Source organism: Danio rerio, chromosome 11 (genome assembly GCF_049306965.1).
Source record: "Danio rerio strain Tuebingen ecotype United States chromosome 11, GRCz12tu, whole genome shotgun sequence".
Taxonomy (NCBI): Eukaryota; Metazoa; Chordata; class Actinopteri; order Cypriniformes; family Danionidae; genus Danio; species Danio rerio.
The window spans coordinates 28,339,749-28,356,106 of NC_133186.1; the positions used below are offsets into that span (position 1 = coordinate 28,339,749).

The 16,358-nt window shown below is 37.5% G+C and overlaps 1 protein-coding gene across 2 annotated transcripts in view; it reads right to left on the reverse strand.

Annotated features, from left to right (window-relative positions):
- Nucleotides 1-16,358, reverse strand: part of foxj3 (forkhead box J3) — a 130,206-nt gene that overhangs the window by 36,790 nt on the left and 77,058 nt on the right. For both annotated transcript variants that reach the window (XM_001922238.8, NM_001326388.1), the window contains exons 3-4: nt 12,553-12,627; nt 3,274-3,357 (exon numbers count right to left, since the gene is read on the reverse strand). In XM_001922238.8, the coding sequence (XP_001922273.1) occupies nt 3,274-3,357; nt 12,553-12,627 (159 nt within the window). The remainder of the gene's footprint in view (nt 1-3,273; nt 3,358-12,552; nt 12,628-16,358) is intronic.

Sequence of the window (16,358 nt, forward strand, 5' to 3'; positions counted from 1 at the left end):
CCATGATAGGATATGAAAACCAACAAAATTTGGAAACTTCATCTGCAAAGTCCTTGACAATATTAATATTACCATCAATAATGGGAGCAGATTTTTTTTGAGAACTCAGCCTCATGTCATGCAAAACTTTTGACTTTATGCAAGAGGACCAAAATTTGATGCCTTTTAATAAAAGCGACTTTTTCAATCTAACATTTTGTTTTTCTGTTGTGTTTGTGACTGCAATTTAGTCGCAGACTGATGCCCTTATAAATAACATGCTTCTTCACAAATGGTATTTTCCTCTATATAGCATCCTGTCATACGTCTAGATATCTTCAATCCCCACCCCTTGCTCTCACTATAGCTGAACTCTTTCGGTTGGCCTGCCTCCGATTCACAACGCAGGGGTGGACAAAATGATGCAAGATGCCTGTGAGCCAGGTCAACCTCGGAGGCCGGCATCGAGAGCAGCAGAGTTGTATATTCCGGTGAGCGTTGCTCATAAATAATGGAAGGAAAAAGCTCTGGCTGAAAATAACCGGCGCAGAAACTCTGCATTAATTGATGTTTGCTAAAAAATGACTGCAGAATGCAACGTATGTAAAGGCTGCCTGGGGCACAGTTTATTAATAAGCTGGACCCCCTCTACAAGATAAACTGAGCCGTGCCGAGTGAGACAGCTATATAAAAAGATATGAGCGCGCAATCAGCAAACCTGTGTGCTGCACGACTGTAAAGCACCGACTCAGACATGAAACAAAGCCAGTGTTCCCAACTCAGGAAATATTCAGCCATGTCTCATTCCTTTTCTATCAACACGCCAAGCCTATATTGTCACATATTTCTGGCCTCGTAAAAAAGCAAGAACAAACACAGGCAACTTCATACTAAGGTGGGCTGGTCTGCAATTTAATGCTGAAAGAAAAAAAAACGAGACTTGGGCAATATTTTATTTTGGAAAAAAGCTTCCATCTGAGTCAGTTTGACAAATTTAAGTAAGACTATGTAAACAGAAAACCTTACATATGGTATGGTTAAAGTTCATTCTTCCCAAAAGATAAAAATACATGCAATAGGCACGTGCGCTACATTGAACTAAACTACTAGAAGCTTTCTACAGAAATGTATTTTTTACTACAGGCACCCCAAATTGCTTAAATATTTTGTGAAATACATTTATGAAGCATACTGTATATTGTACAACTTATAAGTACACACTGATATATTCAGCCTTAAAGAAAGTAGCAGTTTCACTGGCTTTTCTGACAAATCAGGGCTCGCAAAACTGCTAGTCCGACATCCCGAGGCTATTATGTTTTTCAGTCATGCAACCAAAAATGAATCCACCCTGCCTGTCAGGCTATCTTAATAAGAGAAAAAATACAGTCTATTTTAATGCTTCTGCATTGTCTCACAAATTGGGTAATTATGTTTTTGTAATTTTCATACATAGAGGAGCCATTATGTTTTTTTCTTCTTCTTTATATGTATGCAGCAAGGAGTCATCCTGTATATGTTTGGATGTGTATTTGCATTTACGGGTGTTGTCAACGAACTAGCACTTTGGTACCAAGTTGATAAAAAAAAAAAAAGAAGAAAAAAAAAGGTAAAGTTAGGCCATACCAAAATTTCCTCTTTTTTCTCCAGGGATATTAAAAAATAAAAAATAAAATTAACTAATTAAAATAATTAATGCAATGCAAATGCAATTTTATTTAAAGGCGCCTTTCATGACACTCAAGATCACCGTACAGGACAGCTAGAACAATCAGTTTAAATAAAAACACAATAAAAGTCAATAGAATACAATATACATTTTTTAAAAATGCAGTCGGGTTAAAGTGAATAAGCTGTTTAATACAGATGTGTTTTGAGTTTGGATTTAAATTGTAAAAGAGTCTCAATTACGGAAAAAGTGATTTCCAAAGCTGAGGAGCAGAGTGGCTGAAAGATCTGCTCCCCATGCTGACAAGGCGGACAGAGGGGACAGTGAGGTGAATGGAAGAAGAAGACCTGAGTGTTCAAGGAAGGTGTGGCGATATGAACAAGATTAGTAAGGTATGGAGGAGCAAGATTGTAAATTGCTTTAAAAGTGAAAAGAATTAATTAATAATTAATTCTGAAAAATATTGGAAGCCAGTGAAGATGTTGTAGAATGGGTGTGATGTGACAGATCGAGGGAGTTTTTGTGATAATACGGGCTGCAGCGATTTGTACCAGTTGTAATTTATGAACAGTTTTATTAGGGAGGCCAAACAGAAGGGAGTTACAGTAGCCTAAATGGGATGTGACAAAACTATGAACAAAAATTGGCAGCTGAATGAGGTGTGAGGGAAGGATGTAAACGATAAATATTTCGAAGGTGGAAATAGAAATGAAATGTTATCTACAGCCCAAAATGGATGCCATTATAATTGTATTTAGTAAATGTATGCATTCATTTTGAGTTAGTAAATAATTGTTCTATTTGGGATACATGAACCAATTTCAGTCTACCAAAGACATAAATGTGCTTGCCCAAAAGGCTACCCGGGGATTAGAAGTTTGCAAATATATCAAATAATCTGTGACTACATTTACAAAGTACCAAGAAATACAAAGTTTTTTCCTTGCATTTTGAAAAAGTTTCACATTTACATGACAATGTTTTTAAAACGATATGGGTTGACACATACGTGAAAACGGCCAAAAAATGCTGTATTTGGCATGCCAGGTCAGTATTTGTCAGTGTCACCTTGTTAGAAAACTACCTGTATGGAAGGAATGTTTAGATAGATGAGGTACCCTAATGCTAAAACTGTGAAACCTGGATAAGCCAAGAAAATAAACCTACTCCATTTTAAATATTTTATATAAAAAATGTTTTTTTTATTGGGTGGAAAAACAACAACAACAACAACTATTTCCAGTAAATCACAAACGACAAAAGTTGTGGAGCCTTCAAACACTTGAGGACAATCAGTGACCTTGGAATCAAAAAGTTAGAAAAATAACTAACTTATCATCATCACTGCACTGAAAAACAAGGTCATAATAACAGGGGTGATTGAATGGAAGCAAGTGAGCAACCACTGCGTCAAGTGAAGTGTTGTGCAAATCAGTGACACTGAGCTTGAACTGGGAGAGAGAGAGAGTGTGCTTTCTGCTCTTTGATCACTCCCAGACTCAAAGTAATGAGCATAGTTTGGCCTGTGAAAGTCTGTAAGTCTGAAAACCGACCACCAGGGGGTCTCGGAGCACACATAAACACAAACACGTACACACACGCACACACACAAAAATTTCACTCACCCGCTCTCCAGACCGTGGCCTCTTCTTGGGTCGTGTGGGCAGTGTGTCCTCCTTTGGATTTGTGTCAATTGCCCAGTACGAACCCTAAAAACAGAATGAAGACGGACTATTAGTCCCAGTGCAAGCCATCAGTCTTTAAAACAGTGGTCAACATAAAGCCATTCGATAAAACTTTCATTTAAAAAAAAAAAAAGAAGAAGAAGAAACAGAGCACGATAATCAGCAGGGTTTCCAAGAGAAAAACTTCTGTAATCAAATAGTGGGTGCTTTGGCCATCAAACACGTACAACTTTCAGTTCATCAAAGTTTTACAAAGCTCATCTGTAAGCCCATCACGTCAGGAGGACGTTCACGGAGCTATATGTCGAGGTGCGAAGAAGTTGGGCTATTCACTACAGCCGTTTCTTGCGCTCTCTCACTCGCTCTCTCGCTTCACATCTCTCCTGAGCCTTAGCAGAGGCAGGTAAAATGTTAAGCCCCTCCTGAAGCCCCTCTTCCTCAGCCGCAGGTTTATCGATTGCTCCTGTTCAGGGCTGGACACAGAGGTGTTGGATTTCTGGTCAGGTCTGAGCTCTGATAATCAGGCAGAAAATAGCACACCTTGGTTTGGGGCTGCTGGTATCCAAGCACCCAAGACCCTGGCTGAATAATTTATCTTTGCATTCTTCCTGTTTAATTTATTTTTCAATACTGCTGCTCTTCCCAGAAGCTAAAGGCAACTCTGGCCGTGAAGTTGGGCGAAAAAGAAAAAGAAATTAACCTCCAGGCTTGGGTTTTATTTTAAAATATTTCATATTATATGGGATAAGATCTCAATTGTCCAGAGAGGGTGCGATCAAGACCTTTCAAATTACTTGTGCATAGCTCGTGCGTGCACCTAAGCAAGGAGAATAATTGAAAATCACCAAAGGATTTGTCTAGACAGCATGCTTCAGGTTCCTCAAACGCTCGGCCTCCAAAGACATATTGATAAAATGATGTAAATTTCTGCATTTAAACAGCAATACAGCGCATACACACAGGTTAGCAGCCACGGAATGGCAATGAGCACAACTCCTGCACCAGTAGTTTTTCACTACATCTCTACCTTAAGAAAAAGAGCTCATTATTTGTTTCAACACTCTGCTGTTGCAGCAAAATGTTATTTAAGTGTGATGAAAGCTCCAAAACAGTCTGACCAATAACAGAGTGCGCAGCTTTATCACACCTGCTTTCAACACGGCATTTTTGGCTCTTTGAAGCAGTGTAGTACTAAAACCAGCCTAATGAAAGAATGCCACTTAATAAACGTTAATTCAAATGATTAACTTGCCATTTCATTTAGAGAATTTTAAGGTCAGTCTGAAGCAGACAGACGAAAGTCAGTCATTTTGGCCAATAATTAATATTCTAAAATAAGAGACTACTCCAATTTCAGAATATATATACTATTCTAATGTCTTTATTTGTTACTTTTCCCTGCAGAACAAACTTTGGGGTCATGTGTGTGCGTTTGTTTGTATGTTGGTGTATCGTTTTATGCATGTGTTACAGGTATAAACAGCATTGAAGAATCCGCATTTCCAACTGATGAGAGATTTTATTGAGAAAGAGATCTATTTTATAAATTTATATAGATTTTCAGAAAACATTTTATTATATTTTATTTTATTTATTATTTTTCATATGATTTTACTTTTAGTAACAAAAGTTTGCTTATGGTTTTAGTTAAATTGCTATTAAGAACCTGACATACAAATCATAATTAAAATAAAAGATTCTTACCCACAATGAATAAAATATTTTTTTAACCCACAACGCAATGCTATGCGCATGCAAAATGTCATGCAGTTAGATTTCAAATTGCCAATAATTAGCTAATAATATGCATTATACATAATTTGAATAGTGCTGTGACTTACATATAGCTTCAAAATCCTACAGTGACTTCCAGTGAATAAACCTTATATACAGATTAAATATTCTATGCTAATGAATAAAGCTCACATACAGTACCACTTGAATCGAGAGGATTGCCGAGTCCTGTGAAAAGGTATTACCTTTCTTTATAAATTCTAATGGAACACAAGTAGCTAAACAATGTCAAATGTTACAGGTAGCGAGAGCTCCCACACAATAAATACACAAGATAAGTATGGCTACTTTAAAACAAATCGTTAATCAAATACTGAACCATGATCTTCACTTTGCATCTCCATTTATGCATTATATTCAAGCATTAGGTCATCAGACTTTCGTAACATGCAGAACAAATCTCACTGCATTACACATCCTCATGTTCTAGATTTCAATTTAAACAATCGTGTTCCTGTAATTGATGCATTGAGGATGAAGGACAGCTGAAGGTGACTGAGTGTGCTGGCTGTCTGTTACACCTAGCAGATGTAATTTAAATGAAAACTACTGCAAGACTCTTTCAGTGTGGATGGGGAGGCTGAGTAGCGCTCCTTTTAATTAGCTGAAAAATCTTGAAAAACTGAAAGCCCTTGGGAGGAGAGTATCTGTAGGCTGCATCAAAATCCCTAGAGAGAAAGCAACGTTTAAAGAAATCCATGAAAGGAAAGTTTACATGAACCTGAAGTGTGTGGCAATACAATAAGATTGTGTCGAGGTTCATTTTACAGAGTATAAATTTGGCTGAAGCATCAAGTTAAAGATGCAGTAGATGATTGTCTTCAGAAACATTTTTTGTTGTGCTGACTAAAAGTCTCTTCTCATTCCAATAGTAATGATTAAATTAAATGATATAAATGATTTTTTTTTTTTTTATATGCTGGGTAAGGCATAAACCTAAAAAAATGTTCATCCAATTACAATTTGCCGGGACGATAATTCCCATAATTCTGATAAGTAGCCCAAACTGCCAGTAAACAAATGTACATTTGTACATCGCCGCATCCTTTCATGCAGTTCTGTCATTTGTGCAAACACACACGCCCCATTCACATGCACAATAGACGGTAACAGCAGTAAAAACGAATGCTGAATCAAAAAAGTTTTAAGTTTTTGCACGCTGGAGCAAGGATGACACCATGGTTAAATTATTTCCTTTAGACAGGTATTGCTGTTTTAAAACGCATGCAAAGCTGATGTAGATTGTGTTGTGTTATGAATAGGTTATAAGCACAGAAATGTTCAGCCACTAAAATTTTCCGGCAAAAAATGGATGTGACCATTTTCAATTTCATATGTTGTATAGGCGATGCAGTGGCGCACTAGGTAGTGCTGTCACCTCGCAACAAGAAGGTCTGTGGGTTGCTGATTTGAGCCTCGGCTGGGTCAGTTCAGTTGGCGTTTCTGTGTGGAGTTTGCATGTTCTCCCTGCGTTTGCATGGGTTTCCTCCGGGTGCTCCGGTTTCCCCCACAGTCTAAAGACATGCGGTACAGGTGAATTGGGTAAGCTAAATTGTCCGTAGTGTATGAGTGTGTGTGTATGAATGAGTGTATGTTGATGTCTTCCAAAGATGAGTAGCGGCTGGAAGAGCGTCCGCGGTGTAAAAACATGCTGAATAAGTTGGCGGTGTGGTGACCCCGGATTAATAAAGGGACTAAGCCGAAAAGAAAATGAATGAATATAATATAATATAATATAATATAATATAATATAATATAATATAATATAATATGAAAAAGTGGCACGGTGGCTCAGTGGTTAGCACTGTTGCCTCACTGCAAGACGGCCGCTAGGTCAAGTCCCTGCTGGGCCAGTTGGCATTTCTGTGTGGATTTTGCATGTTCTTCTAGTGTTGCCTTGGGTTTCCTCCGGGTGCTCCAGTTTTCTTCACAGTCCAAAGACATGCACTATAGATGAATTGAATAAACAAAATTGGCTGTGGTGTATAAGTGAGTGTGTGTGTGTGAGAGAGATTGAGTGTGTATGGGTGTTTTCCAGTACTGGGTTGCAGCCGGAAGGGCATCCGCTGCGTAAAACATACAGTATGCCAGAATAGCTGGCAGTTCATTCTGCTTGGCGACCTCTGAAATAGAGACTAAGCTGAAGGAAAATGAATGAATGAATATAATAAAATAAAAAAAACGAATTAGAATATTTTCCTTTAATACATGATCAGAAAGCCTCATGTTTTTATAATTCTGTCAAAATATAATAAGTATTTTTATTTTTAACATTTACAATGTTAATCCTTGACAGCCATTTGTTGCTTAAATGTTCTGTGATTAAAAAAGGTCCCTCAAATGCAAACTGCACAATTGTCGCCTACATCTCATAAACTAAAATGAATCAATAATCATTACCGGTCTAGTCAGAAGCATATCTGTGTGTGTAGTTATGGCTTCAAATCTGGTTTCCATTGGAACTAATCAGTACGAGACAGGCTAAACCTCCCAGAACAGAAGTCCACTCAAGGGCAAACGTGATTGCATCTGCCCCAAAAGTTTGGCCTTCCTCAGTCTCAGCAGCTGCGGCAGACCACAAAGGTGAAGTGAACAATCGCTTTTTGCCATCTTGGAGAAACACGCCTCAGTTACTATCTCGTACAAACAGCAGGGTCCATATTCCTGCTGTATTACAATATTGATGGAACATATCAAGAGAGCCCCGCGCAGCTTTGAAGTTCTCCTTCCAGGGGGGAGGGCAGTGTGGAAGGAGGCAAATTCCAAATTGAACATTAGGGATGCAAGCATGTTGGCCGTGCATTCGGAATAGAATCCATCCAGCGATAGATTATTTTGTATTTAGTGGAGCACATCCCAGGAGTGTCAATATCAGAGGATTACAGCAAAACATGAAATTAGCATTCAGTCCCCATCCCCTGCATGCCTCGGCTCTTCTCTTTATGTCGCGCTGTGAGCGTATGTGCGTGAATGCACTCGGCACAAGATGGCTGAGGATACAGGGAAATGAGTGCGTTTTGTGGTGGCGGTACTATATGGCAAAGAAAACAGGTTAACTGGGGTCTGTCGTTGTTGGATTGATAAAATGGCCATTTTTGTGTATATATTGCAGTAAACAAACACGTCATCAGACATGCATGCTTAACTTTAAGGTAGGGATGCAACGATTATAGATTTTGGTTGCATGATTACAGTCTGAGGAATAATTACGTTATTACGACTAATATCCATTCATGTATTTCAAAACACTAGTAGTCTTAGTAAAACTTGTTATACTCTTCAGTGTTATTTACTGCTATTTATTAATACAGCACAATATAGTAATAAAAAACAAACAATAGTCCATTTCGCTCAGGACTTAAAAATAAGTGAAAATGTTTTTGAGCATTTAAACAGATAATGATTTTATACTGAAAATAAATGACAGAACAATGAATAAATAAATCAATAAATAAATAAAAATAAGAATAAAAAAACATGTTGAATGTAAAAAAAAAAAAAGTATTTGTCTAATGTAAATCTAAGCTACACATTAGCTTAGTTTTTCCCTTTTAAAGAGAACAAATGTAGTCAAAGGCTGCTCAATCATTGTCCGAATGGCACTTTGAATCAACTAGATAAATTTTTTTTCTGAATTTTCCTTTTGTATTTTTTTCTTCTTCTTTCATTCTTTCAATTAGGTGCGCCTGGAAAGGGTTTACGTGCAAACTGTGCGTCTCTATTAATAATAACTAAATTGCGCACACACACACACACAAAAAAACGAGATATGTGAACGGCCCTTAGTTAATAGCCTCAGCCATAGTTAAAATCAGCATTTAATACGCGTGTGCGTATGGTGTACAAGCTCAGAGCTTTAAACTAGCGCACAGTTGGCATAACTTTGTTTAGTTGCAGAAGTTTTGTTTCATGCAGAAACAAGGCATTATGAAGCCTTTACGATTAATTAAGTGCTGTTAATAGTGAAACCGGTTAATTGCTGCATCTCTACTTTAAAGGACAATATTTTACATCAATACAGTAGTCTGCATAATTGAGTACAGCCCATTTTGAAAAATAATATTTTTATCCATTTTTCAGTGAATATAGGCAATGTATTTTTGCTGCATTTAAACAAAACAAATTAAACAGATATATTTATTAAAATAATATTTTAGTTAACAAACATGTATAGAAATTGAAAGATAATACAATTAAATTATATTTAATACTTTCCTAAAACATATACATTTGGCTGTACTAGTTTTTGGACCATTATTTTATTTTGTATATTATTTTGTTAGATAAGCTCCAGATTTGGCTTCAGTACTGACTAATCTAATGTATATGCAAAAATATAATATTATATAGCTTCCTAATAAAAATATGATTTAAAAAAGAGGTGTACTTAAATATGCTGAGCATTGTATGTTTTTTTTTTTGTCTTTGTATGAGCCTTTTTAAAATTAACTTGTGGTCCTGTTTACACCTTGCATAGTTTGAATAGTTAAACCCTGAACAGTTCACTCCAAAAATGAAAATTACCCATAATTTACTCACCCTCAAGCCATCTTCTGTGTACATGATTTTTTTCTGTTAGATGAACACAGTCAGAGGCATAGTTTAAAATTTGATCCTGGCTCTTCTATGCTGTATAATGGTGTTGGGTAGTGACTTTTGTTTAAAGCTTTAAAAAGTGCTTAAATCTGTTGTTAAGCTAACCTATACACCACATTTCTGTCACAAATATTTAAAAATAAAACACTGTTCTACAAAAATACAAATACTGACTTCCGGCAGCAGTCGAATGCACATAAGACATGACTGGCGTATACAATATATTATGCATGACATAAGATGGGTAGACACACGTACACATATTGCAAGAGTAATATTTTTTAACATTATAAAAGCGTTAGCTGGTTTTCTTGTTCGTCGTTGTCTTCTGTGGTAAACAAACTGTGTGGTAAGTGGTTTCCACAAGATGCTTCTATTCCCAGAGCTTCCACTATGAATGCATCTTATGCCATGCGTCAGAAGTCATATACGTCAGTTGTACATAACATGCATTCACCCATGGCCGGAAGTACATTTAAAACATATCCAATTATGTTAATCAAGCTGAAAACTGTAAAATGCTAACAATTAACTGTATTATGCTTACATTGAAAAACGTATCCAATTATATTAATCAAGCTGAGAAGTGTAAAATACTAACAATTAGCTGCTCATATTTACACAATAACAGCCTACCGCATAAAGTATAGAAATTAGGAAAAAAAGAACTTTTGATGTTGCAGTGATCACATTAAAATAATACATATACAAAACATTTTTGCGTTTTTGCATTTAGGCATAAGATGTGTGTTGGGTTATAATGTTCCAAATTACATGCAAGAAATCTAATACAACACATGTAGTTTTGTTTCAGAGACATGCTAGCTTATTTAGCACAATAGTGCAGCAATTGTTGCCATGCATCCTAAATTTGTTGGGCATTTTTGTTCAGTTCATTGCCATTTTTCCCCATATTTAATCACTTTTTAATGTATATTAAGTATTAGGGCAGCACAATATACTGTTTCAGCATTGATACTGCAAAGTGTGCATCCGCAATAGTCACATCGCAGGATCTGGAATGTTAAGTTTATATGTTGGTATTCTATTGGTCTGCTTCCACTGAGTGGTAAAACAAAAAACGATAAAAAGCTAACCGTACCACTTTTTGGGTCGCCTTTGAAAGGGTACCTAGCATTACAAAAGGGTACCAAAAGGCGGAGCAAGACGCACAGCTGAAGGCGTTACAGAGAAACACCATAAGCTCGTACACAAGCCAAGAGAAAGAAAACAAACGATGCGGCATTTTTAAATACAGCCGAGACATTACACCATTATAATATATACCTAAAATCATGAGCTATGGTTGACCCAAGCTCAAACAAACCTGAACTTCGTCTTGATGAACAGCCACAAGGCCAAGAAGAAGAGCATTGGTACACTTTTGGCAGTGGAATAGCAAGCCTAATGAAGGTGACCCGTACCGAACCACAGAACCTCAGTAGAAACGGGCCATAATTGACCAAGAGCCACAGATTAGAACACATGATATTTGTGGAGTCAATCCAGAATCAAACCATAATGGAGTAAAGGTAAATCATTTGCATGGATTTTTAAGGCCTGTAACTGTGCTCAGGCACAAAAAATTATACCAATCGTACCTTTACTAAAGATTTATTTTATTGAACTGTTTTTACAACGAAGACAACACCATGTTTTTACATTTGATTATTCAATCTCTGAACATTAATGTTGTTAGACATTAAATAATGCTTGTTTGTCTATTCATCAGTTACTGAAGCCAAATTTGGAGCTAATCTAACAAAATAACTTATGATAACGGTCCAAAAACTATTACACCCTAATTTATGTTATAGAAAAATATTTAATACATTTTTTTTGCGATATTTGCTTGAATTTAATTGTATTATTTGTCATTTTCTAAATGTGTTTGCTAACTAAAATATTATTTTACTAAATATATCTGTCTAATAAATCTATTTTGTTTGAATGCACCAAAATAAAATGCCTATATTCACTGAGAAATGGATAAAAATATTCATTCAAAATGGGCTGTACTCAATAATGCTGAGCACTTTACATGAAGCATGGTACTAAATTTTTTTCTTTACTTATTTTGGCCAACGTCATTATAGTTTTTGTTACTTTTTTTTGTAACGTGAACAAATCTCAGGTTTGTATTTTTTAATCCTCATAAGCTATCGCTTCTAACCCTAAAATAAAATGAGATTGCTGTTTTAAGACACCAACTAATGCTCAATTCATAAACAGAACCAAATATTTTTGTGCTTTAATTTCAAAGAGAACATTAAGAGAGCTGACACTAAATAAGGTAAATCTGTGAGTATCCTTTCAAATTTGATCTTCTTGCTAGCACCGATGGCAGACAAGTAAGTTACTGCAAGCTTGTAATCAATAAGTCACATTATCTGTATAATTGTTTAAATCTGTCAGAAACCAATGTATCATTTAAAGCCACTGTCGACCGATTTATTGAAGGTTCCGATAACATTGCAGATTTGAATATACTGTTTTGTAATTTGGCCCAGACGTGAATCTGTCTGGTTGTTTTAGCAGTGACGGGCCGGCCAAGCAGCATGCAGACTGAGGGGAAGCAGGTGGTGGTCTCCCCCTCTCGTGCAGTAAGTGCTGGGCTGAAGTGCTTTCTCCTCTACCCGAGAGAGCTCCGGAGAGCGCTTTTAAAATGTTACTGCGAGTGCTTGCTCTCATCTACTTTCACAAGGATCCGTATGCATTTTTTAACGACTGAATCTGCTCTGGTAGTGGCATTTTGTATTTAGAGAACGTACAAAACGCACATTTCTGAATAAAACAGCACTACATATGGAGAAAGAAGAGAATGCTTACCTTTCCCGGGTCATCTTTGGAGCGAGGCACTTTGAGAAAACACTTGTTCAAGGAGAGATTGTGCCGTATTGAGTTCTGTTGGAGGAAAGGGAGACAGAGAAGTGTTTAGGTTGCTTATAGGTTAATGAGACTCGCGCATGACATTACGCTACAATACTACCCTAAAACCCTCATTTACATGCAGCCTATAGCACAGTGTCAGACAGCGCTGTAGGAATTGCTGGCGTGTAGGGTCCCTAGAAATAAGAGCATATGAATAAAACACTGGGGTATTATAACCAAGAGTCTGCGTCATCTTTTCAGTACTATGCAAAGCATCTGGGCCAGAGAAAAATATATTAAAGAGATTCATCTTGGTGCAGACGACAGCCTAGAAAAAAATAAAGCAGAACGATTAGGACAATTGCAGAATATTGAGACTCCTAAATGCAATAATAAAACCCCTGACTCAACTATTTTTAACTACACAGAGATTTTTCACAACTATGGCGATTCCCACACGTCTAAATATACACTGAAAATATGACACAAAAAATGCCAAATATTCCCATACATGAAGGATGTCCTGAGGTTAATTAAAAAAAAAATCCAGTTTAACAGCAGAGTAATTAATTAATCATCCCGGTTCTCAGGGGAAAATGAATTATGCAAATTATTTTTTCTTAACTTACACAATTCTTTAATGAGCTAAAGGTAATTTTTCAGCATGTGAGGGATGAATCAGCAGGAGGCGGCTTGATCGCACATCATGCCTTAATGCTCGCTGCATTCCAGCTGGAGCTCAGCCAGCCACTTGGCTTAAGACACCAGAAACGCACAGGTTTTGAAATCATTTGACCAAATTGTATTGACAGATGGCTGTGATATAAAAGCTCTGGGATCTTCGCATGAGCTGGTCTGGTGTGGAATGAGAGGCTACGGAGAGAAACACGCTCAGAGGAGATTAGACGAAAACACTAAGCAAACCCACAATCTAGGTTAATATGTGATGAATTTGTGCGAGAAACCTACAGTATAACATCTAATGAGGGCAATAACGGGCTATTTCCACTGGGCTGATCAGGGTTGATTGCAGGTGCATGTTGGATGTTAACAGCGGACCAAAGGGAACGACATGTCAGGGTAAGGGTGTCTCTGACTGCGTCAGCACTTCTGTAGCCATTAGTGGCCATAAAGGTGAGCTCTGTTGGATGGCTGAACCTGATGGTTCATGAAGCGCATGCATAACAACAACACAAAGGCAGGTCAGAGCAGAAAATAACCTGCCGATGAACCCAGTGGCCTCAACGCATCTGTCCACAGACCCTAATCTTGAAGCACATTAAAACTTTAGCAGCCACAGCAACTCTCCACATTGCAATATCTGAGGTTAGTCAGGCAGACAGCTTCACGCGCTCTCCCCGGAAAAAAACAATAAAACAATGTCAACTACTTAAGCCTGTTCTGCAATAGTGATGTGCACTTTGGGCATTTTGAATGCTTGAGTACTCGACTGATAAAACAGAAGAGCACTTGATGTCGAAGAGGGGACATGGAGTGAAATCTTTCTTTCTTTAATTATAAAAATGCATCAAATGGACATGCTGCCTTTCCCGATCTGCATAGGAATCCGATAGCTCCGACAGAATAAAACAAATGGGTTTCTTCTTGAAACTGATGATGCTGCCACCGACCGATATCAGGTTAGTTGGTGACTAGCTAAGTGGACATGCAGGTCAGACAGGCAGGTCTCTTTCCCCGGCTGTCACACTCCTGCTTTTGTCCTCCGCAGCTTTAACCTCACTCTCCCTCTCTCTTCTCCGTCTTTCCCTCTTTCTCTGCTGGGGGCCGGAGGGTTCAAGGCTGGCTCAGCAGGGCTCCTGCAGACAGACACGGCTAATAAGCACTACTGCACCAGTCCAGTCTGTCTCCAACTCTCTATCAGGGGAACTAACCAGGAGAGCCGCAGGGCCAGCTGCCATTCTGACACACTGAGTTTGAGAGAGAAAGAGTGTGTGTGTGTGTGTGTGTGTGTGTGTGTGTGTGTGTGTGTGTGTGTGTGAGAGAGAAAGAAAGACTGAATGTGTAAGAGAGAAAAAAAGCGAAAAGGAATGACCAAGAAAAGTCAGAGTATGACAGCTTGTGTATGTACAATCCCACTCCCAAGTTTATTAGATGATCCACCAAATCTAATGTATTTCTCAGACATCACCAGCCCACCATATATTAGCAATAGCATCTATTTTTTTAGTTTCTCTCTTTTAATATACAGTTGTATCCAACTGTTATAATACACAAATAATTGCTTTTAAAAATCTAATTAAATGAAGATAATACTGAACTTAAGTACATCAAATAAAAAAGGAACAAAAACTTAAACCTTTGACAATAAATCCTTAAAACGTTGAAAGAAAAAACTAAGATAAAATAAAATCCTATCCTTCACCTTGTCTTCTGTGAACACTCCACTCAGAAATACGTCACACAAAAGTAAAAAGGGTAGTGAATGCTATTTTCTGTTAGAGACAGATGATTCATGACAACATGAACTGCTACTACGCTTCACATCTTGGCGCACTTAAGGTAACACATGTAACCTTTTCTCCAATTCAGCAGAGTCCTGCTTCAGAGAGTCCTGCTTGACAATAAACTACACAAGACATTTTTATTTTTGACCCCGAGTTCAACTAGAAAAATGAGCTATACTTATTGACGAGTTACCCACTCAGGTGTCTTGCATAGTCGTACCTTTTACCACACATGTCCGGTCTGACAGCATCTTTACATACGTTTTTGGTGTTAAATCAAAGATCAGCATGAACATGAACATAAGAAACAACTACAAAACATAGAAATATTTGACATAGACCGCTATCACAGATGAATAGCTGGAAAATGCCCTCGTGTACTGGTGTGTCTTGCACAGTACTATCAAAGGCTGGTTTATACCTCTGCGTCGAGTGATAGGCGTGGCCCACGGCTACTTTTTTCAAATGTGATTGTGTGTGTGTGTGTGTTGTGCATCACACACCAAGATTAATTCTGATTGGATATTTACCAAAATACATCTCCAAATCACATTCTTGTCACGTTTTATTTGCTAATGTAAATGGCAGTATATTTTAAAGCATAATTGTCATCATCATTTAATTTTTATTTAGTTTTTTTCTGTAGAAACTTGCTATTTATTGTGGAAATATAAATTTCTATCAACTAATTCCAAATGAACAATAATCTACGTATAACTGAAAAGTTATATTCTCTGGTTTTTAATTATATAATTTCATTAACATCCCAGCTAGGAGGGACATTAACCTTTTGTCTGTCTGATCACAGGCTAAGCCAAAGTAATGCAAATTGTCAGTTTCACAGCATGGGGTGTCTATTGTTTTCTCTTTTCGATCAAATGGTCAGGCGGTTTCTGTCTCCAGAACATGATGAGATTAGACCTGAGAAGCAGTTTACTCTGCCGACCACAACCCTTAATTTGCATACTTTGTTTAGCTATATCGCCTCCTCCTAAGAACACAATATAGCCATGAAATCTTTGTCTTAATTCAGACTAATTCAGACTTGTGTGAGACTTGTGTGAGAGACTTGTGAAAGAACTTGCAGACTGCGGACCTCTAGTAGGCTCTTGCAGACACGGACATCTTAAAGACGCTGTATGACTGCAGATTAACCAACACGTCTCAATAAAGGAATTCTGCTTGTTCTGAGTCTCCTGGACTGGGTTCTCTCTTCTTTTTCACTCATTTATTTTTTTTTACAATGACGAAAATCCTTCGTCAATGAAATTAACACTGGCATCATGCATATATAAGATA